The sequence below is a fragment of the Athene noctua genome, chromosome 12, assembly GCF_965140245.1.
Source record: "Athene noctua chromosome 12, bAthNoc1.hap1.1, whole genome shotgun sequence".
NCBI lineage: Eukaryota > Metazoa > Chordata > Aves > Strigiformes > Strigidae > Athene > Athene noctua.
This window is the reverse complement of record NC_134048.1, coordinates 14,860,743-14,888,016: the sequence shown is the minus strand read 5'-3', so window position 1 is coordinate 14,888,016 and position 27,274 is coordinate 14,860,743. Positions and strand designations below refer to the sequence as shown.

Sequence of the window (27,274 nt, the reverse complement as noted above, 5' to 3'; positions counted from 1 at the left end):
AGGATACAGTCATATACCCAGTACTTGCTAATTGCCCTCCCTTTCCCTGCAGGTGAGCAGCTCTTTGGGCTTTTCCAAAACCTTCTGAGCTTCTAAACAAGCGTCTGGCTTCCTCAGGCAGAAACTACCACTGCCAAGGAGGCTCACTGTAGGATTTTGCTGTTGAAGACAATTACCTGCTATGGCCAAAACTCCACTAGTCTGTGGCCACTCTATAAACCTCTAGGCCAACAAGAAATTACAGCAGAATTCTGTCCTGTGTTGACAGGTCTCTGTTCACATTCACTAGCTACTTAGTTTGTTCCTTAATTATTCTTCACACACACACACAAACAGGTAAGCAGTGAGGACTCTGATGACTGTCCTGTTTGTCTTTTCTTAAGAGCAAGTACAAAGGCATGATGTGATTTATATTGCCTGTACTAACAGGAAAAAAAACGATAATAAGAAGTTCCATCCCTCTTCCTAAGACAAAGCACTGCTCTGTGCTAGTGCTAGGGGAAGAACAAGCCTTTTACCTTCTGGTGGGAAGCACCTACAAAATTCCATGTCAAGAAATTATTAACTTCAAGAAACAAGAGCCAAAGAAAAGGCTTGGAAATCACAGATTTTGTCCTAAATATCAGCCTTGGCAGCAGATACTTTTGCTACATAACAAGAGAAGGAGGTGGGGAAAGGAGGAAGAAGGGACTGTGTGAGCTGTGGCACTTGGGACTTTTTGCCTGTGCTGTTTGCATATTAACTCTTTGACTCACCCAAAAAGATGGCACATCATCATGAACATTCATATATATTATTGTTACTCCAATGCACTCCTTAGGCTCCCACAAAGATGTTATCTCCATACCTCTTTTCCCCAAGATAGAAAGCATCTTGGAGCTACCAGCATATCTTCTGGCCCTTCTTTCCTGGGGCTAGAAAATCCAAGACCTTTTTCTGAAGGGTCCCCTGTCCTGCTTCTGCCTCAGACACCCCAGGTACAACTTTTCATATCTCTTCTCTAAGAAGCTGAAAGCCTGACCCCAGTCTAATTTCTCCTCGGGTTCTCATTAGACTCGTTACAGCCTTGCCTAGCTTGCTGCAATTTTCTGCTGATCAACAGTCTCGATGGACACACCCTTCAAGGAAGCAGCAGTTCCTAATTTTCTTTCCTATGAGATAGCCTCCTCCCTTTGCCATAAGTCTTCTTTTTATAACGCACTGCCAAACCTGCCCCTTGCCCAGAGGTGACCAGGCAGGGCTTTCTGACCAGGGGCACCTTTCTCTTTCACACGTCCTCAGGGCATCCCCCCATGCCAGGGCCCCTAAAAAGACCAGTCTTCCAAGACTCAGTGCTGTTACAAAGGCAAATCCATTTACACTCTATAAGACACCAAAATTAGGAAAATGGCAATACTTTATAGCAGCTTGGTTTCTCTTCTGATGGTCTGGTATGGAGTGACATATTCTTGTGTGGGCTTGGGCTGGTGTGTGATGAGTGTTACACTTTACTATGGTTTATTTCACAACTTCTCCTGCCTGACAGACAACCTAAAAGTCTGAAGACCATTAGCCCTGCCCTGAAAAAAAACCCTAAATGAAACTAAAAACCAGTCCATGACAAAGAGAGTGGCTGAGTTTAATTTATTGATCAATCAAAGCAGAGACCAATGCGCGATGGTCAAGGGAGCAGAGAAGAGTGTGTTTGATTGCAGGATCTGTAAGGGAAAAGTCAGGGCGAAGGGTATGGCTCCAGCACTCAGCATTCGCCACGGCGTTTGAGGACCAGAGTTCCCCGGCTAAACCTGAAGAGAAAGAGGGAGACCGAAATTACAGATGTGGATCTCAGATTTATAATCTAACTTTACCCAAATAAGACAATGTTCTTGTGCTCTCCAAGTTATAAAATACTTAATGTTTCACCTCTTTCCTTATTCCTCAGGTTACATGCTTTCTCACGTTAAAGAGATTTGGGGCAAACCCCATAATTTTGGACACCTCCTACAGTCACAGTTTAAATCACTGTGTCAGAGAAGGAGTCAGCAAGCTATGAGCTTGCAAACAGGGATCTGGATTTAACTGCAAGGGAAGGAGAAGACTTGCTTGGGCTTAAAATCTGCAGTACCTGGGGAGTGACAGAGGAGTGAGCATCAGGAGAGGAACATGGAGTGGGGATGGTTTTACCAAGTGGTTAACGGGAGCTCTGGGGCTTCCACACCAGCTGCCACCACTGCATGTGTGTGCTGGTTCCTCTGATTTCATGGCTGCGCAGTGAGCTCCATACTTACGAAACTGCATTGCAGAATTGGCACTTGTTTCCATAAGTTCTGCCATCAGAGCCGCAAAGGGGGTCATACTCGGCGGTGCAGATGAGATTGTTACCCTTGTGTTCACTGCAGTCAATCTCCTAATAATGAAAGAACACATGTTAAAGCTTTTGTTCCCTGTATTTTCTTACGTGAGTGATTTATGTTTATTTAATGTTTATGACATGGCAAAGTATAAAAGCACTTTTCAGGTTCAAGGCTCTGTTGTTCTAAGTAACTCTGCAAACTCCAAGGCAGAGAACGTGCTTTCCTGGGGCAGCCTGAAGTGGGCAGAAGGCAGGTGCCAAAAAAAAAAAAGTAATAAATACTATTATAAATAGTGAAATGACCATGCTGACATTTCCAGGCTGACCCTCCCACTGGTTGCTCTGGTTCAGCAGGCTAGCAGAGGCCAGGTTACAGAAAGTGGATGGTCGTAAGCCACACCACAAAAAGTACTCCCACCCAAGGAATTGCCACTACTAATAGCGCTGGTAGTTTATAACCCTCCTGCTCTCCTGCAGAAGGGCTGAGGCAGCCTCTCTTGCTCAGCCCCTTTCCCAGTAAACGAAGGTCTCACCACCTGGTGACTGCTGTGTGCCCAGGTCAGAGTGGGGACTGCATATCTGAGTGATGGATTTGGTTTAATACCCTTTGGCCCTGGCATACTTTAACTATTTTCCTCAAATCCTATTTCCAGGCCAAATGCACCAGGACAGTTGAGGCATTTCTATTATTTAGTTATGATTCAGTAAATCTGTGTTTTACAATATATTGTAACAGCAGTTAAGAGTGCAGGTTTCTGCACTTTACCTCAAAGCATTCTCCGATGTAGCGCAGGTTTACGTCCACTCCATTCCTTTGGGAAGAAAGCAAGTTGAGAATGAATGACCGCAGTGCAGCTGCTTCACGAGTCAAACTACCTCGTTACGCTCTAAATACCAACACGAGCACCTACTGATCTCGAAACCCACACATGACCCAGCCCCTCACTTACGCCACAGCATTGCAGAAACTACAGCGGTTTGTGTAGGTAACTCCATTGGTGCCACAGACGGGCATGTACTCCAGGGTGCAGGGAGTCTCATGACCATTGCGGGCTTTCAGGTGGCCGGTACAGTCGAGCTGAAACAGTCACAGAGCAACATTTTAATCTCTGCTCCCCTTTGCATTAGTCCTGTGTAATGGAGCATGGTGCAAGAGACATCTCCCCCTCTTTCCAGAACTGGAAGGGGAGAGGATCTTCCAGCCCCAGCATGGTGGAGTTGAAGAAGAACAAACAGTTGAAATCCTGCACACTGGTAGAGCATGACCCTGGAGTATCTGCTTTTTACCCTGTCCTGCAGTGGGCTTCATCCCTATCATACTGGGGATTTTCACCATGAATACCACCGTGAATGATCTTTGCCTCAAATGCTTTATGTGGCACCAACTTTTGCAGCAAAATATCAATGCCACTTGAAAATAGAGTTTATACTCACCTCAGTGTTTCTGTGGTACTCTGAGTGTACAGAAATGGAAGTTGTTGTATTATGTTAAATTGCACAGCCAGAGTGTTTCTTTATTTTATCTCTCTAAACTAAAAATAGAGATACTTCTCCACGGTGGCTCCATGTATTGATAAACAAACTTTATGGTAAACGTTCTGACAGAATCGCTTTTTCTGTTACAAAATTACTTTTTAGTCAAAATCCAAACTTCCTCTGGGGATTTCTTAGCTTCAACAAGCCTCTAAGTCTAAAGAGAAGTGTTTTGATAATTCTGAAGCATTACTGAAATAAAAAGTTTCCATTCTTAAGTCTAGTGTCACACACAAGATAATATTTTAAAACTCACCAATTTTATCTATTCAAACAAAATTTAAAAGAAATTCTTGCAAATCTGAAAATCTTCATTTTCATCTCATTTCTGACAGATTGAAATTGTATGTCTTTAATACAGAATTAATCCTAGGCAAGGTTTCTGTCTAGCTCTCTGCCATCATTTCACCCACCACTGCTCAGTGCAGCAGGGGAAGGAACCTATCTCAGACCGTACCTTAACACATCTTCCATCATGCTTCTTGTCGATGGCTCGGTTAAGGCTAGGGGGAAAGAGAGAGGAGGAAAGGAAGGATTAATCTCTTCATACCATGCAGTCATCTCACTCATTAAGTCTCTCCATCATAAATCCCCAGTAATTAATCAGATTCAGGAGCTTTGACACGGAAGATCACAGGCATTAGGGAAGACAGAAACTTACGAAAAATCTAGTCCACCCCACAATTAGTCACAACCCCAAAGGCTTTTGTCTGCTGCTTGAACTGGCATTGTAGGTAATCAGGAGACCTTATACTCACAAGATTTCTCTGCAGAGGGAGCACTCGTTGGGGTAGGTCACATCATCGGTCCCGCAGACGGGTTCGTAGTTGCGGGGACAGGCAAGCTGCATTTTCGTGGACAACCGGTACATGCCGCAGGAGGCCTGTTAAAGAGGACTCGTCATTTCTCCAAGTGGGGAGAAGGGCGTGCTTGCGTTAATCATGTTTTCACTGCGTTGGGAGACTACTGTTGGTCATTTTTTTTCTCTATCCTTCCTCCACGGTGAAGAAGAGGGAACAAAATATGCTGTGTTTCTTACATACAAAAAGTACCTTATTGATATTAAGACTTTCAGTGCTTTTGGCAAGAATTGCAGGCAAAAATGATCATTCTTTGGGGACTCAAGACAGGGAAGATATTTAGGCAGTTATTCAATAGTTCTATAGATTTTCTGCTGGCACTCTATGCTTTGCTAACTCTCACTCTACATTATTAATCGCTGTCTTTTTTGTCATCAACATGGTAAGTTATCTTTCTCTGATAAAGGTATTTTCTTACTTTGGGGAAAAGAGGTGGTTTAATACTTAGGGGCACTTTTTCTTCCTTTCTCGCTCACTCTTCTTTTTTTTCTCCCTCAAGACTTCCCTGGGATAAAGTGTGAGTATGAATTATTCATCTAGACTGAGAAATCAAGACCAAATGACAAAGAAGATCTACTACTCACCCTTTGTCGAGCAATAACAATATCTACAAAAAAAACAGAGATTATAAAATATAAAAACTGTACAACGTCCTTGACTAAAACTCCTTCAGAATCATCAATTTCCCAACAGAGTAACCAAAAATACACTTTCTCATTACTGAGAAGTGATTGTTTTCCCAAATGTCTTATCTACTCTAAGTAAACAAGAAATTATATACTAAGATTTTAAAAATCAATTATTCATGAAACCCGAAATTTTGACTCACTAAAGAAGAAATAGGACATAAACTTTTCTCTGTTTGCAGCACTATTATCCCCACTAAGGCTCCTAAGCTTAAATCAGACAAATGCATCCTGCCGATCTGTAGTATTTATCTGCACAATGATAAAGTTCATTAAAAGAGAGCCTGCGTATTACTAAATCGTCACATCTCCAAAAGGAAACTCTCCTTTAGGATGTATATATGTAAGGTGAAAGGTTCAGGAGGACTAGAGATATTAGCATAGACTGTACAAAAAACAACTTACCAGAAAGGCAGCTGAGAAGCACAAGCCCAAGAAGGGCGACACTTTGTGTTGTCTTCATAGTAGAGATGGTCGTATAGTCTGCGACTTGCAAAGATGTTACTGGAGTTCCGTAGATGGTTCTCAGTCTTCTCTCTCCGCACTATATATATACATCTCCCTGGCCTTATGAAGTAATCCCAGAAAGTAATTATTTGCTCTGTAAACTAAGAAAATTGTATTGATTATTGAGTTGAGCTCTAAAGAATACTTGTTTGTTAGAGAGATGCCCAGAAGAATTAAACAAAAATGTGAGCTACACCCAGCTTGTTAACAAAGGCGCCCTGCTGTACAATGAGTGATTTGTACTTTCCAAACAAGAGCACTGTCTCAATACTAGATGTTGTGAAATTACGTATGGAAGTTGGTAAAGCAAAAAAGCCCATTTGTTGAAAGTGTTTGAACTTATGTGCACCATACTACATACAGTAGACAGTATTTGGGCTCCCAGAGATTTGTATGGTACACCAGAGTGGGGGGACAGCAGCGTGGGACACTCTAAGCTTTTACAGACACAAAATTTGGGGTTTGGCAGGCATCAGTGTACTTTAAAGATGCTGAGGGCTCAATGAATCTCTCCACACTCTCTCCTGTATTTTCCTGGTACACTGGATTTCTCACCAACAGGAAGGAAACAGTCATGACAACAGGAAAACATTACCTGAAATTTCATAAGTTTATAAGACATTTCTATGTAGGAGCAAGAGTTATTAATCTGTTAGCAATGGGCATGAGTCTGATTAAGAAATGATGAGAATCAGTAGCCTTAAATCTGGACTGGGATAATGTTTCCTCTTAATGGCAAGTACGTGGTATTAGGTGCAAGTGAAATGGGCTTCTTAATACTAAAGACATTCAAGAAAAATTTGCAGCAGCTGCAAACAGAATGTGAGTCCTTAAGCTCCCCACTTCTCCCTCTATTATGTGGCATTAAATTTAGAGTGTCAGCTGGAAGTCATGTTTTAGGGCAGATAAGTGAAGAATAATGAGCTAGACTCTGTTAAGTGGTTCAACTCTCACAGGTATATGGAAAAACAAATAAGAAATATTGTATAAAATAATATATTTTTGATTTAAGGTAGCCACAGAAGGAAGTGAGGGATGGAATATGTTTGTGCTTTAGAAGAAGCTTGATTCATACACGTGGCTTAAAGTCAGACTGGGTTTTAAATAGAAAATCTGAATTGTGTTTCTTATTATCCTGGGAGATGTTCAAGTCTTGGCATGGGCAGATAAATCATAAAAATGTAGCTGTAAGTGTAAGGGAACTGTAGTCACAGAATAGAGTTTATGGGTTTTGGCCTGTTCATATCAATGAAATAATTTTCCTGAAAAATAAATGAGTAATGCTATTTGGATCTTATTCACAAATATCAGAAGTCGAAGGGTTCCTTTGAAAGCTGTTTCTGTTGTATTCTTAGCATCCTGAGTGACTTGACTTTCAGATTGCTTGAACTGATTGTGAGCATACTTGGAAGGGAAGCAGTAATCACAGAAGCATTAATACTGATTATTCTCCAGGGACAAGAATGCCGAAGCCTGAAAACAAGGCTTGCTCAGAACTTGCACCAGCCGCCAGCAGAGATGGCACTTGGTGGCTCTGTGCTGGTTAGTGAGGCTACAGGAACGTAGTCTGCCTCCTCTTCAGCCCTGCGACCCGAGTTCCTCCATATCCACCCAACTGATCCGAGATCCCCAGTTACCAGAATCTGTGCTGCTTCTCCAGTCGCCTCTCCTGCCAGGCTGAAATCATGCTGGTGGCTCAGGAGCTGTTGTGAATGACAGAGTATCTGCTAGGGAGCAGCACTGTTCTCATGTTTGGCCAACACCTGCCCTCTGATTAATTAAATCCACTGGGGAGATCACCCTCTGATCCATGTGCTGCTTCTGAGAGTCTGGGTAGCCAGCCAGGACTGCTCCAAAAGCAGCTCTTTTCCTCCAGTAATCCCTGCCACTTCACAGGGCAGCAGGGAGGAAAAGAGAAGAAAGGAAGGAGTCTTGCTACAAGGTCTATGAGAAAAGATGGGAGATAATTGGTAGCAGCCAGGGCAGGACAGTGAGAGCTGTTGGGCTACGTGTGACGTGGGATTGCACAAGGAGCTCCATTAGTAAGAAACAGGGAATGGGGCAGAAGTAATTGCGGGCGGCAGATGGGTTGAAAACATGTGTTAGGAGCATTCAAAAACAACTATCACCATGCTTTTGGAAGAGTGAGCTTTGGGAAATGTCATACACATGTTGCAAATGGGAAGGGCAAAGTGAACTCACCTGCCAAAACCACTCTGTGATATTCAAGAGTATTATGATGGTGGGCTCAGTAAAGTGACTTTGGGTATAGGATTATTTTAACATTTCTACAGATGTGATACCCATATAAAGGTTTAAATAAAACCCTGCTATTTCAAGTTCTTAGAGGGCAAACATTCAGGAAGGTTATGGCCACATGAATGGGATAAACATTGGTAGTCCTATGATGGATCCTCTTGTATTAAGGTACATTTTCAGTAACTCTGGAAATTCTGCCCAGTTTCTAATCCAGCATTATTTCATCCCATAGCAGTGATATCTTCCTGGGAATCTTTTCCTCTGGTCTTGAGACTCCCTATCTCAAGCAAGTCCGTAATTTACCACAACCTAAAAATTTCTTCATTTATGTTCCCTGCTTTAGTCTAAAACTTGTCACAGGCTTCATCTGGCTACGAAAAGAAATTATACTTCTTAATTTTTTTGAAAAATAGAAAAGATGGCTGTGTGCATGCAAGACCACACGTTGTTATTTCAGCAGCGGTATCATTGTCCTTGCTCCCATATCCTGCTGTCACACTCCATACCGTAATCAAGAATAAAGTGGTACTATGCTCCAGTCTATGGTACTGCAGACACAAACACAAAATGCCTTTGAGTAGCATGTGGCGCACTGCAAGAGCTCCCGAAACAGGTTGCTGTTCCCAGATCTCTGCACACGGGGGCAGAACTGGATCTTCTATGAGAATGGAATTCAATTTACAGCAAGCAAAGCCCCTGCTCTAAGCCGCACTCGTCTAATATTTCTCCTTGTAGTTCAGCTATCTGATTGCTGCCTGCATATCTCCAGTCTTTTAAGCATAGATGATATCACAGGCAAGAGTGTCTGGAATAATTTGACTGTCTGGGAGCTGCATACTAAGAGCAAAAGACTGAGGATCTGCTCTGCACATCCCAATCCCTCAGTGAATCTCGGCTCTGCCTCGCCACAATAGCTCTGACACAGCCAGCCCCCAAAAACGTCTTCAAGTAATTTCCTTTTAAAACATAATTTTATTTTTCTCTGCATCAAGAAACTACATAGTAACAAACCGTTTAGCCTGAATGAAGTCTCAGAGAAAAACTGCATTAACGGAAAGGTCTAGACTGGCCTGAGGTATATTTTGGCCAGCAACAAGTAGAACAATACACTAAAACAGAAGCATTGATATAAAATAGAGCAGAACAAAATAATGACATGCAATGTGTTAATCAGGTTGTGGGGTAATTGAATGGCATTTCCTAAATTGACAAATATCAGATAATGACATAAAGTGCCAAGGTACTGCTTGAAGAATTGTTCCATAAAATACCTCGGCAGGCAGACAATGTTTCCTGCCTTGAATTTCCTGAAGGGAGAGTTAGATTAGTAATGGTGAGAGGATTTTGTGTTGTTGTGGCAGGATTTTATTGAGCAGCAACAGAAAAAAATTATTTCCAGTGAGGTGCCTGTAGAAGCGGACTGTATTCCTCTCCATCCTAAGGAGCAGCCTCCCTGGGGCAGGGGGGCTGGGTTGCCGCTGGGGTCCTGCTCTGCCCTCGGTTACTCCTGAGTGATGTTGCATAACTCCGCATCAGTGTGGAGGATTTGTCCCTGTTCGTTTTTACTCACAGTTTCCCCTCAGTTGCCTGGTGGATTTTCCTGTTTAGCGGAGATGGCCCCTGAAAGATGCCCTCCGAGGACCACTGGGATCTTGAGTGCAATCAGGAGCTCCCCGTGTCTCCAAGGCATCATGGCTTCTGGGGGCCATCCTTATCCTCTCTGCTGCTCCCCAGGAAAGAATATAAGTGCTGGAGCTGGTGTTTTCTTACCCTCGACTCCCTTGCTCAGTGGAGGGGACAAGAAGGAGCATGAAGCTCCTGAGCCACACACCCCTGGCACTACCTCCCAAATCCTCAATTTGTCTTGGTCCTAAGAAATTGCATCTGGCATTGAAATGCCTTCCTGCACACAGACCTCCCTCTCACAGGAGGGGCATTCCAGCCCCAGGAAGGGACTTGGCACTGAATGGTTGCACAGAGTCATGTCTTTTGGAAATAAATTGTCTCCCTTCAGAGAGCTGCTCTCTCCAGTCTCTGAAAAGTGACACATTGTCACTTAAGATCATTAACTATTTGACTGTGAGACTGCTGCCTGTACAGCATGCCACACTGCCAGCGCTTCCCTGTTAATGAATAATAAATTAACGCTATGACTCTGAGCCCTTCTTTTCATCAGCCGAGATTTCCAGAGGCCGAAGAATCCAGAGGATCCTCTACAAGCGACAGTCAACGTAATTACCTACAAGTAGCAACTAAGTGGTGGGTGAGGTGCAGAACAGGGTGTAGTGGCAACTGCTAGCAGTCCTCCAAACATCAGGTCTGTTAGGACTGGCTACCCACTGGTTTTCTGCAATACCCCGCAGCAACGAATGTTGCAAACCCAAATGTGAGCAGCCAGATATCTGCCTGCCCAGAGAAAACATCCTGTCCCATTGCTTTGGGAAGCAGAGCAGATCACAAAAGGGCTTCTCTCACCTAAAGGTGGGTTTCCAACCCTGCTTGCAAGGGGAAGAGGTGCAGCTGGGAAACTTCCCTTCTTCACCACTTCTCTTGTGGGCATAGGAAATTGGGGCTAACCCTGGAAACTGAAACAGGGATGAGCAGCTCCTCATGCCAGCAAGACCCTCTGGGCCTCCAGGGCTTTTGCAGAGCAGCCACAAAACACAACACCTCATTGCACCAATCTTGGGACTGTCTCCAATTATGTGTATGTTCAGGTTTGCTTGGGGCCTCTTCATGCTGCTGAAGTCTACCATACAGTAACGCAGGGGTGAGGCAGCAGGTGTCCCACAGCAGAGGTTAGGAAGGCAGACAGTTCCTCTCAGCCAAGCAGAGTGTCTGCCCAGGATGCCCTTAGAGGAATAGATCAATTGGAGCATTGCACCAGGATGTATCTCCAGACCTGATTTTCTTTTGGAAAGCTGGATGAAGTCAGATGTCTTCAAGATCTACCGATTGCCTTTGGGGCTGGGGTTGATTTCTTTGTAGATCAGAACAATGTATTCCCTCTCCCTGTAATTTTCCCGTTCATACCCGCACCCCAGAATTGTTGCACTGATGAAATCATGGAACATCTTAGGTAAAACCAGAAAGAGACATATTATTAAAGCAAGACATAAATGCTGATGCCTTTTTTTATTAAGCAGAGACTTCAAGATTCATCAGGAGCTTTCAAGGTTCAGGACAAGGCTTTAGGGGAGCATCTGCCATGGGGAACATGGTCAGGGAGGATTCTTCTTTCTGAACTGAAGCCTATTGAGAAGTTAACACTCTTGAAGAGATGTCAAGCGAAGAGTTTGATGGCTTCTCCTGTGGAGAAAGAAATCAATACCTCAGAGACAGAACATCTGGGCTTTTACTGTTTGTCTCTTCCTCTGGTGAAGGATGTATCATAGAGGAACTTAAAACAGAAAACTTCTGAACTCTATTCCAGCTATTTCCTTTTATTACTAACATTCAGAGTCAAGATAAAGACTTAATTTAAAGGAAGAACAAATAGTTTGTACGAAATAGACTTCGTTTGCTGCAAGAAAGCTCTTCAGCAAATTACTTAAGAGGGAAATGAAGAACTCTATTAAATGTTACCTCTTTATACCCGAAAGAAAGGAATTCCTGGCAAATTCTCCCAATAAAACACTGACCCTTGCTAGTAAGAGAACAGGTAAACACAAAATAAAATAACTTTACTTCTCCAACCAGTCTCCAAGACTGATTAGTTTGTTTAAGCTCTTAGTTCACCATTAGTGAAGAGATTTATTTTCATACATACAGGAATGCATTGCAGAATGAGCATTTATTGGCATATGTTATGCCATCGGACCCGCAGTGTGGGATGTAATCCAAAGTACAGACGTCTGTAGGTACCACATAGTCACTGCAGTAGACCTGTAACTAGATGCAATGTATGTTCACAAAAAAGCTCTCAACAACATACACGTAAGAAAGGTGACATTAGGAGACCCCACACACCCTGAGCTCCCTCCAATACCGGCCAGCAGCAGATGCTAAGAAAAAGCACAGGGGCAGGGCAAGAATATGGTGGTACATTGCCTCCAGCAATGTAGAGCCTGTGTAATCATTGTAAGTGTTGCTGCAGTGACTTTGACAATAACTTGGACATGAACTGAATACTGCACTACTCGTTGAAACTATCATCAGATGAAAATGGCAATTTCACCCAATAATATCTGTGGCAAATATTATTCGGACAGCTGGATGACTCAGGATTTTCAAATGCTCGATCACAACGTGATTAGTAAGGATTTATATAGAAACTGCTTTAAGAAAAGAAATGATAGAAAATAGAAAGATATGTCCCTTACCTGCAGTGCATCAGTATCTGGAAAAAAGAAAAAAAGAAGGAAATATGATACAAATGCAATTCATGAGTTATGTTAGAGTTTAAAAAAACTGTGAATGCATGCCCTGCATTCTTTCAATTCAGTGTTTGTTAGCAACTTTCAATTCAGTGCTTGTTAGCAAATAACTTCTTAGACAAAATGATTTTCAGGCAAAATTTCGTGCCATATTGTATGTTAGCAATATTGATTTTATAGTATGACTTGTTTAATGAGGATTACAGCCAAGATGGAAAGGGGTGTACAAAAGTAAAGAAGAAAAATGCATTTTCCATGGTTCAAAGGATAACAGGACATGTACTCAAAGCTAAGCAAGTTATTAAGGCAAACAGGTCATAAAGCTGGCAAGTGCACAGAGGTAGTGTCTTGTATGCATTGCCACAATAGCTCTTAAATAAGAGTAGTATTTAGTGAGATGTAACTTTTATAAAGCTTCTACAACTGTTCAGACTCTCAAGTTACATCTCAGTTCGGGATGACTACAAGAAATGTTTGCTTTCATTCAGTAAAATAATTTGTGTTTCTGCAACATTTCAGAGGTTAAATACTGGATGTCTGAGTCTCCGGGTTGTACCACGTACATGTCACTTCTTTCATTATGCATAAACTAGCACTGAGAGTAGAACAGTTCCCACAGTTGTTCTTACCCACTCAGTTCTGTTGCTAAAATATTACCCCATAAGTGATAGTCTTTGATGTCAAGTCTTTTCAACACTATCTTTCTAGGAGTAAATAAGTCCTTGTAGAATGAAGCTCTTTCCAGTCTGAGGATGTTTTTGTGGTTTTAAAGACAGCCAGCGCTTACTCAAAGGCAGAGCAGGAGGCAGTAAAGCTACTCACCTGGGATGCAGCAAAGGGCTAGAGCAAGGAGCAGCAACACGCCTGCCGTCTTCATGGTGGCTGAAGCGTCTGCAAGCAGCAGAGCCTGTGTTTTGCTCAGTAAACGTAGCTCTAATTCTGCCCTCAGGTGGTAACCATGCTTATATGTATGTGCATGTTTGTTTGTTTGTGTGTGTTTGTGTGCATTCATATTTCGCTTATCCACCCTTATTCTGAAGTAACATTCCTGGTCTTCTGTTGGGGTGGCAGTCTTGACAGAGGTAAGCTGTGCTGCAAGTCAGGAAGAACGCTACTTCAGCAACAGCAGTCGCAAGTTTAGACATGTTAGACACACCTTCTGTGTCATTATTTCAAGTGAAATATGTGACAAGTTCCTTCTGAAGGACAATAGAAAATTTCTGCAGGCAAACGAGCAACTGTAGAAACCTAAGCACAACCGCTGTCGGATTTTCTCTGCGTACATGAGCAAAATGTTGAATAAACCACTTCCAGAGTTGAAAGTCTCTACTTTTATTTCCGTGATTCATCCCAGTAAAGCATCATTAATTCATAGCGAAACCAGGAAAGCAGTGAACTGTGAAGGAGAGCAAGAGGGTGCCCCAGACGCTAAAGAAAGTTCTTGGACTGGACAAGAGATGGCATATGCAAAGAATTTACATTGTTATTTCCCCTAAAAACCATTAGCATTGTGGATTAGATTAGCAGTAATGGACTGATAGGCTGATGATGACAGAACAATGTGAGGCCCTAGCCTGGATCCTAGAAAAGTTGAACCCAATCACTGCTTCAGCCATTTTTCCATCTCAACATAAATCCTTTGTTTTACCACCAAAACATGGCTTTTTTGGACAACAACATTCCATCAAGAAAATCAAGCATCCTCCTCCCTTTGGCTCCCAAAAGAAATGAATATGGGAGATAGTACTTTTTAGAAGGGATATGCTCAGTTTATTTACATTTCTCTTGTGTGGATCAAAAAACCACCAATTCAATACTCCAACAGAAGACAAGAGCAAAATAAATTTCATGGACTATATGCCAATGACAGGTCACACTCTCAAAAAACAGGAGGATACTTTGTCCTTGGATTGTGAAACACTGCTGAAATACTCCTTGGGCTGGCAGAGTATTATGTTATTAAAGACTAAAAAAGAAGACAGCTAGGCAGGAGTAAGAACCATCCCTAGGAGGGCATTTATCGTAAAACATTCGGAGGTTGTTAAAGGACAATTTAAAGATGAAAAAAATCTAGAAATAAGTCATTTGGAGGATCTAGACAAACAGGTAGGGCCCACTCACGTGTCTGAAAAATACGGGTTTGCTAACAGACTGCCCTTGCAGAGTGCTATGCTTCGGGTGAGGACTGTGCTCAGGAGCCCAGGGATCAGCTCTGGGTTCAGACACCACCGCAGCCTGAGCGGGTTCTGCTGATGACACCCAGAAAGGGCACCAGAAATACCTTAGGAGAGATCAGCTGGTGTCATTGCCTCCAAGCAGTATTTCAGCCCTTTACAATGTCAAACGTCTAAAAGGGTCTGAACACTAACGTAGGCTAACATTTATGTACAAAGTCACACAGCTCTGAGGTTTAATGCATCTGTATTTAATTTTCTGTCTTTTATGAGAGGAAGGGGAGCAAGATGTTGTTCTTGTTATATCCCAGAACTGTGAGCACGTAACCCATTCAGCCTGGCACAATCATTCAACAAATCAGAAGAAAATGTTTCATGAGACAACACATGAAACAAGACAAAGGAATGTTGCTGATGTAGTTTATTGAGAAAGAAAATCAGGAGTGAGCTGAGTTCCCCAGAGGATTAGATGAACTGAGGTGAGACCTTTAGTTGGGATTTGCCAGTGGGCATCCTGTGGTGAATTCTCTCAGCACTGATACTCAGCATTTTCCAAAATGGCTTAAAGTGAGAGTCTCATTGCTGTCCCTGAAAGCGAGGAGAGGAAAAAATGGATTAGACACAGAGTGCTGCCTGCTGTAATCTGTCCTTTTGCTTGACTCCTAGAGAAGGTGTCAGACAGGATCCTGCCACAGAGCCAAAGAACTTGCAGACTGAGAGTCTCATTAGTTATTTGATTATTAAGAGATGAGTGAAATTATTTAACCCATTCTTAAGACTGAAATATTTTGGAGGAAAGTATAATGAAACTTCAAATTTAATTTTCTTTGCAACATGCAAGAAAAATTCCATTGAGGTTAACACTCTTCAAACCGCTCACACTGACAAACCAGACATAGCTCTTTGTATTCTTTAATGAAAAAACCCTGAATGGTTGGCACGATGGCTGGCGTCCTGTCCTGTCCCAAATCCCTAATCAACACTGGTTAGCAAACAAGAAAGTGGCAACTCTGAACTTGTGCCTATAGGAGGCAACTGATAACATAAATGTGACCTATGTGTCTACATACACAACTGCATTGCAGAAGTTACACTTATTGCTGTATATTTTGCTGTCAGAGGCATGGAGTCAAGCAAGCAGACAGGCTTAGGGTAGTCACTGCTGTCAATCTGGAAAAAAAAAATCTAAACTGAAGGATATGAAGGAGTCAATAGCAGAAGAGTTTGAACCCCTAGCTACAGCTGCGGTGCTAATGATAATGATCTAACTAAAAGTAATTAACTTCCTTGCACAATCTGATATAAACTGAGGTGTCAGTTTTTCCTATGCCAGAAGAATTTAGTAATATAAAAATAGATCATAATTTCCTGTTTGAAGAGATGTATATCATAACCTGACCACAGCATTTCTAAGCAGCAGCAGTTCACTCGGTGAATGTGCCATTCTCGTGATCACATTGCACTGTGTTCCCAACCTGGCCAGGAAATTAAATAGAAAAACACTGGTGTCTGGAGAAGGGTAAGTGCTGATGCCTGTATAAAGGTCCAGTATCTCTCCTATACCTTAAAACAGGAAGATCAGCACTTAGCTAGATACTGTGAGAGTGGGATTTTGTTTCTTTGTGCAGTGGGTGCTATGCTTGCTGAGAATTATCGTAGTGCGAAAAACTTGTATGGATCCAGGAAGAGGCTGAGGAATTTCATGCAGAAGAAATTTATGGAGGCTTACTGACTACACAGAAATCGCACCTAGCTGAGGCCCATCACTTGAAAATATCTGGAGGCTGGAAGGGTAGAAGTCCCATACATACTCTACTCTCACTCCTACACAATCCTTACGACCCCTCTGTAAGAGCAGGCTTTGCATCAAGCCATCATGTGCTTGATGGATCATTGGTTGGGCTCCAAAAGTCATGCTCTGTTCTTATTCTCAGTTCTGCCCCGATGGATTATTTCTGATACTACTCTTTTACTGATCCCTTCTTGTGCAATCACCCTCTTCCTTTTCTGACATTAGCACAGATAATGTGTATTACATGTGAAGAAAGCAAAATCTTCCCTGTGCTTGAAGCACCGCAGCAGTGACACTCCTGTAGCACACTCTTGGTCTGGGGGCTGCTGCAGACACTGCCAGTGCTTCACCTGACATCAGTGGGACTGAAACATGGTCCCTCATCACGCAGTTCACTTACTGTAGCAATTTCCTTCTTACATTCACCGTCATACTTCTTGCCAACACCAGCTCCAGGCTCTCTGGGAAGGGAAGAGACCCATGTTAGGGAGCTCTGTGAGCAACCTGCTCTGCTGAGCCCACATCTCAGCAACGTAGATCAGCCTCAGGTACAACGTAGGGGATACAAGGGACATCCAGCTTAGGTTGTGTCCACATGGCTCTCATACTAGCTCAGGTGGTGACACAGCCTGCCGGAGTGCTGGTTTATAGCATGATGCGAAGGACAAGGGAGGGTCCAGGGTATTAACATGAATGAGGATCTAGGTTGTGTCACACTGTAGATGTACCTTAGGTTAGTTGCTGTCCTCTGCAAGGCACCATCTCCCACACAGACCCTTTTAACTTAGTCAGGAAAAACATTCTCTCCTGTGTTAGATCCCTACCCAGCCTTCTACTTCTCTCTCTAGATCAAAGGCATGGTTTTCCTTCTAATCACAAAGGAAAACAGGGTCTAGTTACCAGAGAAGAGGGTCAAAGTCCAAGCACCTTACAGGAAAGACCTTGGTAGAAGTCCTTATATTCAGAAGAGCAGCTGTCAGGAGTGCTAAGCACTCATTATCCCTCACGGTACTCACGGGTTACGGGCACACAGCAGGCACTCATTGTCGTAGGTGACCCCGTCAGTACCGCAGACGGGGCTGAGGTCTTTGTTGCAGAGCAACACCACTTTGCCTTCCTCATTTGTTGTGTTGGGATATTTACTGCAGTCCACCTGTTGAGGGAACACACAACAAAGTACTGGTGAAGGCTTACTTATAGGAAGCAAGTAGATATGGTGAGTGTGTCTGTCTGGCCACCTAGGATACAACCACAGCAGGAAAAATACTTTTTTGTGTGTCACTGATGACAGTTGACTTGAAGATGACCAATGCAAGATTCTAACATGTCATATGTCCTTTTATTTAGTGCTTGAATTATTTATTAGGGGAGTCAACAAGCAGCTTTGGCCACTCGGAAGCAGGACGTGCCCCTTGCCCGAGGGCAAAATGGTTTCACTTACAGGGATGACTTCCTTGCATTCTCCATCATGGTCTTTGCTGACATTGGTTCCATATTCTCTAGAGAGGGAAAGACAAATGTTAGGAAGTTCAGCAAAGACATCTTGCTACACCCTAGGTGCTGGAAATATATAACTAATACAAGGGAAAGCTGTCTTTTTTTATCAGTTAGGCTTATATATATATTTTTGAGAAGGTAGTGCCATCCTCCCTGACCAGTTAGCACTGAGTGGCTGGCAGGGATGTAAAGACCCTGAGAGCTTTAGGACCATTTGGAGCAGTTCAGAGTAGAGTATCTCTCCATCTTTTTGCTCTGCTTTGCTGTGATGAGATATGCCCTAGGGGCTGTCATCTAGCTGATCCTTGAGCTGGAGAATTAAAATCTGAATAAATTACACCAGCAAAGGAGACACATGGTGACTAAAGTGATGTCTAGGCAACAGAGTGCCACACAGTGATATACAAGCTCATTTTGAAGGAATTGACACAAGTGACATATGACAGATCACTGTTGAAAAGTGGTGCTGCCAGGAGCCCTAAGCACTGCTGTCTGAGATCTCCTATGCAGTACGTACTGGTTGTTGGCACAGAGCAGGCACTCATTGCTGTAGGTGACTCCATCAGTACCGCAGATGGGGCTGAGGATCTTGGTGCAGACCAACACCTCCTTGCCTTCCTCATTTGTAGCATTGGGATATGTACTGCAGTCCACCTGTCAAAGGAATGAACAGCAACAGGGTGAAGAGGACATTTTGCATTCACAACCCTCATTTCGCATGAAACAGTGACCAGATACAACCTGCAGTGGGTTTTTTCACTACTACAGCACGAACTTGTGTTGGTGGGTCAATCTGGTAGCAGGTGAATCCTTTCTGCAGAGACCTCCCCACACAGCAGGAAAGAAGGAGATGGCTGTAGCCATGCAGTGCCCCAGATGGGGTGTATCAGTGGTGGTCTCTCATGCTCACTCAGCATCATTTTGCGAAGGCTACTCACTGGTCCCTCATTTTTATATTCTTTGGCCTCTCCAGTGCACTTCTGTTATTACTCTTTCATTCTCAACATACTGTTCATGATTTTTTTACAGAGGAGCAAGACTGATGACCTGGTGTGTGGAAGCTGGAGTATCTCCTAGTATTTTGTTCTTTCAATAGGTTGTCTGCGAGTAGGTTCTGATACCACAGTCTATTGCTATCAGTTTAGAGCCAGTCATATATGACCAGTTTAAATCTTAGACTAGTTTAAAATTACTAAAAAATGAATTAATAAAAAAATTTTCTATCATTACTACTACTACAACAGTATTAACATACACCATAGATGTAGAGCCAGGAACAGAATCATTTGATGTTTTACACTGTAGAAACTGATTACAATGACACTAATTTTATGCTAAGTGAAAAACAGCTAAGCACCTACAGGCCTGAAGTTCTTCCTCATTCCTGAAGCCACACACCTGAGAAAAGAGGCAAAAAGAAATCTTCCACTCACCTCAACCCCAAAAGCAGCATCTGGAAAAGAAAAGAGGCAGAAAGTGTGAAACAAAGCCAATGTGATAAGACCTCAGTTAAAGTTGGAAATCTGGATGTAAAGTTCCTATATTCAGCACCAAACGGAATGATTTCCAGCAATTGGTTTCCTGAATGAAACAGGCTATGTATGATTTTTTTTTTTTTTCTATGTTGATAAGTATAATAGCTTTGCTTATTCCTGGCTGTGATGAAACATGTTTTTGAATAGCTTTATTCTTTTTTATTTTGAGATAGGTAGACTTATTAATTGAAAATAGAATAGCTTTTCCTTCCTTATCTTTTTACACATCCATTTTGACCCTAAAAAGCTGCTATTACATATCTGAAAAGAAACCTGAGTCAATACAGATAAATGCAAATGCAAATAGTCACCTACAGGATAAGCAAATACATACAGCATCTGTTGTCAAGAATATGCATTTTAAAGAAGCTAAGTGTAAAAAAAACATTGTCTTTGAGTTTGTAATTTCATCAGATGTAAATATGCAGCGAGAACATCAGACACTGGCTTGTTTTCATCTCCTGTTTCTCCATTAGCAGCAAAAGTACTGCAGGAAAGTTGCCAGGCCCCTGCAAAGAACTTGCTTGTGCCATTACAATATTTCATGACTAGTTACTAGAGGTCTGAACACCTCATTACGGCCTTGTTTCAAGTGTTTATCCATTTGCTGAAATAGTACAACAAGAATTGTAAGCAGCATAACAGTGTTAAAACAACAGTGTAAAAAGTGTAACAGCACCAGTTAGCAGCACAGAACTCTACTTGCAGTTATTTGTGTTTATGACAGACAACCAGCTATAACAGTGATCCGTTTAAGACCGTCCTGAAATTTTCTCTTACATGATGCCAACATACGGATGCAGCCTAGCTCTTTTAGAAGATTTTCTCTCTTTGAAGCCACTATCTTATCCTTTTAAAGACAGCCAGGACTTGGACATGAAGCGTCTGCGGCACCTTGAAATTTACTCACCTGGGAAGCAGCAAAGCGCAAAGGAGAGGAGCACAAAAACACCTGCCGTGGTCATGGTGGAAGTATTTCTTGAGTCTGCAGGCTGCCAGCTCCTGCTCTGCTCATGAGATGGTCTCTCTGAGGCCAGCTGCAAATATATACAAATGCAATGTCTAAACTGTTCAACTGTAACATAAAACAACCAGCAGAATCTGTCACCAGTACAATGAGGCTGATAATATTTATTGAGGTCTTGACTTTCAGGTAATGGTCTGCATCAGCTCAGCAATTGATTTTGGCTGGACATCTGGTTAACAGCTTGAGACAAGTATCACATGTTCTCAGTGGTCAAAACCAAACAAACAGACTTTTAGACAAAAGAAACCTCTTTAGGATTCTGGTAGAAACATAAGGAGCACAAAATATTGAGGGCAGTACATGGTAGGTCCTTCATTTATCTCTGCAGAGTGGCATCTCCCATCAGGGAGCAGCTTAGGCAGAGCATGTAGCATTACCCTGCTTGCAGATCAGGCTAAGAGTCTCTCCTTTCTGGTTTTGGATTGGTTTTTTTCCACATTCCCAGATATTCACAACTATGTATGAATACAGGTCAGGTGTGGCTTTCCCATCAGCAGAACTGGTTAAGCCTTGTCAGGTGGAGTCTGACAGAACTGTGTCTAACCTGTGAAGCTAATGGTATTTAGCAATGGTTTGATAAAAACCACTGCCTGGGTATAGAAGAGTTCAGTAGAAGACTTGAAAGCAGGTTAAAATTCTGTCAAATACCACTAAAAATGTCACTTGAACCTTATCAGCAGGGAGCACCTATTTACAGACCCAGTCACAATTAAACACGCCGACCGATTCAAAGTGTTCTGCCAAGCTATCTTAAGAACAAAAGACACTGAAGGTTTGGGAACCTATTTGCATAGCACCAGCTATGCTTGAAAGTACAGTAGGTCCTTTCCCCCTACAGATATTTTAGAAAATCATACTTAAAACATAGAGCCTGTCCCAATTTTCCTGTCTGTCTTGCACTTCCAGGCTTTGTGCCATCTCCAAATTGCTCCTTCCTAGGAGAGGTCTGGGCCTCTGCTGGTTTAGTAGGTGTAATTTTGCAGGAGTAGCTTCTGCCTTTAACCCAAGTTTCTCACCATGATCCTTTTCACAGGTCCGAAATGGGAAGCATACCTGCGTTTTTTTGGTCATGGGAGCTAAGCATTGTGCTTAGGATAGACTTCAGAGCTGTGGGAGCTGCAGAGCAAAAGATGCTTTATGGATGCTCCCTTGCACAAACAAGGCACCGCTCATTAATCAAATGAAACTCAGCTGAAATCATTGAAAGTTAGTCCAAGCCATTGTGTTAGTGTCTGATATATCATAGTGATCTAAAGGGTATATTTTGATCCTTAAATGTATAAATTTTATAGTGCACAGAATCACCTTACTGGGCACTGGCATGCTATGAAGGCCACAGCATGGCTGTGTGGATAGATAGGTTACATTTTCACCTAAAAGAGATGGGTTTCTTCACAGAGAGAAGCATTAAAATAATTATGCTGCTGGGTTCGTTTCTATAAATTACAGGGAGCATACATGAATATTTTAGATAGATATGGCACATCTTCAAGATGTATTGCCCTAATGTGCCTTGTGGATGGCCTCTCTGGAAGGAAAATACTTCTCCCAGAGTACATACAGGAGCACGCTGAGGTTGCTGTCATGTGCCATGCTGGTTGCCTGCATCAGTTCACCCGTACAGTCTCTGCACAGTGGGAGGGAGGTTCATCTTTCTGGGTCAAATATGAACTTTGCCACTGCCTTCTCCAGCCAGGCAGCGAGACCTCTGTGAATCCTCCTCACCAGCCTTCCCAGCCCCGAACTGGCGGCTTTTGACATGTTGCCTCCTGCCTGGTGCCCACGTGCTGCTGCCCCAGGCTACTCCCTGCCTTGGATGATGTTGTCCTCTAGGCAGGACCAACATATCTCCTGATGGGTGGAGAGCACCGTCCTGCCAAAGGCTGGCATGTGTTGCCTGTACACACCAAAGAAAAATTTTCCACTGCAACTGCCGGGTTCAGTACTGGGTCTGGCACTTCCTGGCCCCAAGCAACCCAGATTTCCTCCATCACAACACTCATCCAATGTTCAGCAGATCCATTCCTTCCTTCTTTTACCTACAGACACTTCTAGGGAGACTCAAGTCTGTGACAATTAACTGCTGACTGGGGAACACCAGTCTCCCTGAGCTCCTCAGGTACCCACTCCAGGAAAGCCACAGAAGTGACACCCAGGAATCTCTAGGTTTCAGATTCATGCACAGCCTCCCCACCTGGGGTCACAGCTCCAGATTATCCTGCCTCTGATAACAGTGTGGAAAAATTCCACAGCTGGCTAAGCTCATGCAGTAGGACAGGTTGCTCATTTGTTAGCTACTCCTGGAAGAACAGTTAGAAAGAGGATTTGGTCTGCAATCCTGCCACTGATCTCGTGCTGTAATCCACTTCATTAGGATCTTCTAATCCTCAGAGTCAGAGGCAGCATATGGCTAATGGCCATTTGGCCTCATATGTGCGGAAGCCAGCACAAGGGCAGAGACCCACAAGTAAGAAAATACAGTGCCACATCTCGGGGTACCACATGTTATGGTCCTGAGCACCAGAGGGTCTGCAGGCTGACACCAGGGCAGGATCTGGCCATTATGCAACATCCTCTCTCACTTACCCAAGGAATTTCTTCTTTAATATTTCCCACTACAGCTTTTGCCAGTATTGATTTCATATTCTCTGGAAGAATCAAAACTGATGCTGGGAAATTTTCTTATCAGATATGTGACTCCTCAGCATAAGTTAATATACTGATAAATGAATGACAAACTATTTAATACACTTTTCCAAACATTCCTGGGTTTTGTCACATTATTTAATTCCAAAATAGCTGTTGTAGAAGTGGGAAATAACAATAATTAGTTGTAGCTGTTTCATGAAATTTCCTCTAATCATTCCAAAATGCCTGCTAAATACAATTCAGACTGCAGTTTCCATCTTTGTCTTTCTCTTGGTCACAATGTGGCCAATAACTATTTGTAATGAGCCACACACCTGGAGAAACTGATAGAGAACAAATGGAAGATCTGCCTCTCACCTAGTGCCCAAAGGCACCATTTGAACTAAGCAACAAGCAAACAGCATCACTGATATGATTTAAACATATCAGTATGAAAACATATCCATGTGTTTATGAACTTATTAAATAGAGTTTGATTCAGGTAATGCCAGTGAATGTTTTCCTGAACTAATAAAACCATGTGCAGAACTTTGTACCCTGCAGGTGAAGGCTAACATGGTTTCACATTACTTATGCAATGAATTAAATGTACTTGGCCCCACTGCAAGGACAGATGTTGACACATGGGAATGAGTCCAGCAGAGGCCACCAGGGTGGTCAGGGGTTGGGGCACAGGGCATTTGGGGTAACCTGTAGGAGCTGGGCTTCTTCAGCCTGGAAAAGAGGTGGGTACAGGGCATCACACTGCTATCAGGTCCCTTATGGGGTTATAGAGAAGACAGAGCCAGAGTCTTCTCAGCTGTACGGCAAAAGGATTAAATTCTGACCAAATAGCAGGAATTATTCTTTGCCACGAGGGTGATCAAGCAGTGGTACAGGAACCAGAGAGGCCATGCATGTCCTTCCTCAGTGATTCTGAAAACCCAGCTGAACAACGAAGGCCTTGAGCATCCTGAGCTGACTTTACCTTGCTTTGAGCAGGGGTTGGGCTAGAGACCTCTAGAGAGCTCTTCCAACCTGAGTTATTTTATGTATATGGTACTTACATAACACTCTCTCCTATGGATAGTTTTCATTAACGAAGGAACATAATACTTCTCATTGACCCAGGAGAGCAGTCTCAGAGTTTTCCTACAATCTTTGCTAAAGGGCCACACATAAGTGGTACAAAGAGCTCTCAGCACATTTTTATGGGGGATGGCCAGTAAAATGCACAACAAAAGGAGTATATAGTAATCATTGTTAAAAATCACACTAAACTATTCAAACTTGAAAACATCATCAGCTCTCAAAGATTTCAGCCTGTCCACGTCTGCAACAGCTCAGGTCCTCACCATCACGACACTTCCCCAGAAGAGCATCAGCATTTGAACCTACAGCAAAGTTATCTGCACCACAGAAAATCAGTTGCCAGAATAGCAGCCACTTCACTGCTGTGCTGCAGCCTGGACCAGGCACAGGTCTCAGGAGAATGAACTCTGAGGACATGCAGTCACTTCTCACCTCACCAGCTCCAGCTCTGGGCAGTTTCTGGATGATGAGGATGTCAGGTCAAGGGTTCCATTACATAGAGCAAGAATTACTCATGTGAAAGCAGGAACATGCTAGAATGAGCAGCAGAAAAAAGGAGGCACTAAACAGCAGAACATCTGGCTGCACAACAGCCCAGGCTATCGCTCTTTGAAGTGAACGTACTGCAGAGAAGGCGGTTTGGAGGTAATGCGGGAGATGTTATCCTGCAACTAGTCAGAGGAAAAGGAAATCACTGGCTTAATCAGTTTTCCTGACACTTCAGTGATCTCAGCTGTGCATCACTGGGGGCTCCTTTCATCTTTGCCACGGTCCAGGCAGGAAAAATGAGAGGTGGCTGCAGGGAAGCAGCAGCTGACCTGGGATTGACACTGTTCATGGCTGCCTGGCAGGGGAAAGTCAATCTGGCAACTTCACTGCAAAGGTTGGGAAAGTCTCCTTCAGGAGCTGGGGTCAGGAGAAAATCTTCCAAGGGTAGGGGGGAAAAAAAAAAAAAAGAAATCAGTAGATTCTTATCTGCAAGCAGACATTATTTATAGCTCAATGTACAGTTAAAATAGAATGAATAAGCATGTTCTGCCATGAAAGCAAATTGCTTTGAGGTTATATAAACCAGGGGAATAGTTGAACACGTCTCCAAAGGACAGCAGATGAGGCATTTTCAAGCTACCAGTCATCTAGCAGCATGCACGTCATCAGAATAGCACACGGCAGGGGGAATGTGGCTGTGTCCCTTAGATATCAGACAGCTATGCAAGCCAGAAGAGTGTCGTTGCCAAGAGAGGCTTATAGGCACAAGTAAGATATTTTAATTGACTAACTAGCAGAGCTAGGAAAAGTTATTCAGGATGGTTGGGATGAGCAATTGCTTCATGCTACTGGGCAGCAAAAAGGAACAGGAAGGCCTCAAGGAAAACTGCATGATCCCTGGACAGCTGCAGTCGAGAGCCTGTTTACAGAGAGCTAAGCATCCTGAATGCATCTGCAATATGAAGGCTATGGCAAGGCTCACTGGGGAGACAGGTTACAGCCTCCTGTGAAGCACGGGGATCATCTCTTCGCAGTGAGCTGCCAAGTCTCATTAATTTATCATAGGAACATGCCTTCAGTGCTCATTCCCCTCAGTTGTGTTCCGTAAGATTGACAGACATGGCTATAGACCACAAAGTGTTCTTGACAAGAGGGTAATTAACCTTTGATGTTTACATCTCCCTCCTCTTGGTAAGTAACACACCAAGTTTGTGCGTTTGAGGGAGGGCTGTCTGTAAACAAGTGATAGTTTCCTTTTATGCTCTTGATCAGAGGTCAGGAGGATGAGAATAATGATTTTGGTGAAGTCTATGTGGAGTAGTAGTGCGGGAGAATTTCCCTGAGTAAATGGCCAAAGCCTCGGACTCAGGGCTCTTGGACCAACCCAGGTCTGTGAATGAGATCACCATCAACCTGCAGCTCCACAGCCCTGTGGGCCAGGATCCGGGACCTGCTTCATGCAAGCTCAGGACAGGGTGACCTGGGGCTCTGCCCAACTTGAGGGAGCTAGAGGTGTGGAAGTTTATACACAGGTATAGGAGAGAGAAACTGTTCTAAAGAAATTTCTAAGTTAAATAAACCTTTCAAGAGTGTGTGCCCCTCCACAAACCCCATATGGGAGGAAACAACCAGGAGTCCAAAGCAGCTGTTCCTGGAGGAGCTAGTCCATCATCACCACAGTATCCTGGAGGCATTGCCCTGCCTGTTAACTGCCCCAAGAATCATCAGTGTACCACATCCCCAGGCAAAGTTTTCTTTCCATGTGAAACCACAGGATGAGGCAATGCAGAACAGGAGCAAGTAGAGCAAGAGCATAAAACAGAAACACACTCCCATGCCTCACCTTTTCAGCCAAAAACCTAGTAAAAATTCACATGAGAAACAATGGAAAATACAAAGGAAGGTGGTTGCTTTCATTTATGGGAAGAAAATCAGGAACCTCTGGGATTTGGGATGAATGATGGTTTGCTTTTTAGGGAAGATCTTGTAACTAAAGCAGCAACAAGGGATTTTCTTTCTGAAGGATAGGGTGCAATAGGCTGAGAATGAAAAACCACTGCTCTCCCTAGTGGGAAAGAAAGGGAGAATAGGGTGAGAGACAGGATGCATCATGGTGCTATAACTTGAACATTTGGCTGGAATAGGAGGAACCGGATGGAAAGAATTTCTGTAGCTGAAGGGCTATTAGCATCATAACCATTGAACACTTCCTCCTTCATTATTAAGATCAAAAGAAAGGGCAACAATTTCCTTTATTCTGCAGAGCTGAGTTTTAAGGACCACTGGCTGATTCTTTGCAGCTGGAAATGGGTGAAGCACTGTTGATACTGACAGAAAGGAGCATGCTGCTGAACTACAGGATTTACTATTTCACGGACATTGAGGTAGATAGCAGGACTTCTACCATCTCTAAACTATTGCACTAGCAGAGTAATGCAGTTATTTACTTAATATGTTAGTATATGCATGAAAACTGCTATGTTGTAC

The 27,274-nt window shown here is 43.1% G+C and overlaps 1 protein-coding gene across 1 annotated transcript; it reads right to left on the bottom strand.

The window, feature by feature from the left end:
- Positions 1 to 1,716: 1,716 nt before the first annotated feature.
- On the bottom strand, positions 1,717 to 20,548 carry LOC141964959 (ovomucoid-like). Its single transcript, XM_074915912.1, has 8 exons — positions 20,462 to 20,548; positions 19,450 to 19,469; positions 18,534 to 18,670; positions 17,961 to 18,018; positions 17,536 to 17,672; positions 16,920 to 16,980; positions 2,268 to 2,383; positions 1,717 to 1,784 (listed from the first exon to the last, which is right to left on the bottom strand). The coding sequence occupies exons 1-8, from the start codon at positions 20,514 to 20,516 to the stop codon at positions 1,739 to 1,741; spliced, it is 630 nt and encodes a 209-aa protein (XP_074772013.1). The 5' UTR covers positions 20,517 to 20,548; the 3' UTR covers positions 1,717 to 1,738.
- Positions 20,549 to 27,274: the final 6,726 nt, after the last annotated feature.

Excerpts from the sequence above, each read along its gene's own strand:
- LOC141964959 (XM_074915912.1), bottom strand. The coding sequence starts at position 20,516 with ATGACCACGGCAGGTGTTTTTGTGCTCCTCTCCTTTGCGCTTTGCTGC. Across the intron at positions 19,470-20,461 it reads TGCGCTTTGCTGCTTCCCAG|ATGCTGCTTTTGGGGTTGAG; the intron begins GTGAGTAAATTT and ends TTTCTTTTCCAG. Across the intron at positions 18,671-19,449 it reads ATGCTGCTTTTGGGGTTGAG|GTGGACTGCAGTACATATCC; the intron begins GTGAGTGGAAGA and ends TTCCTTTGACAG.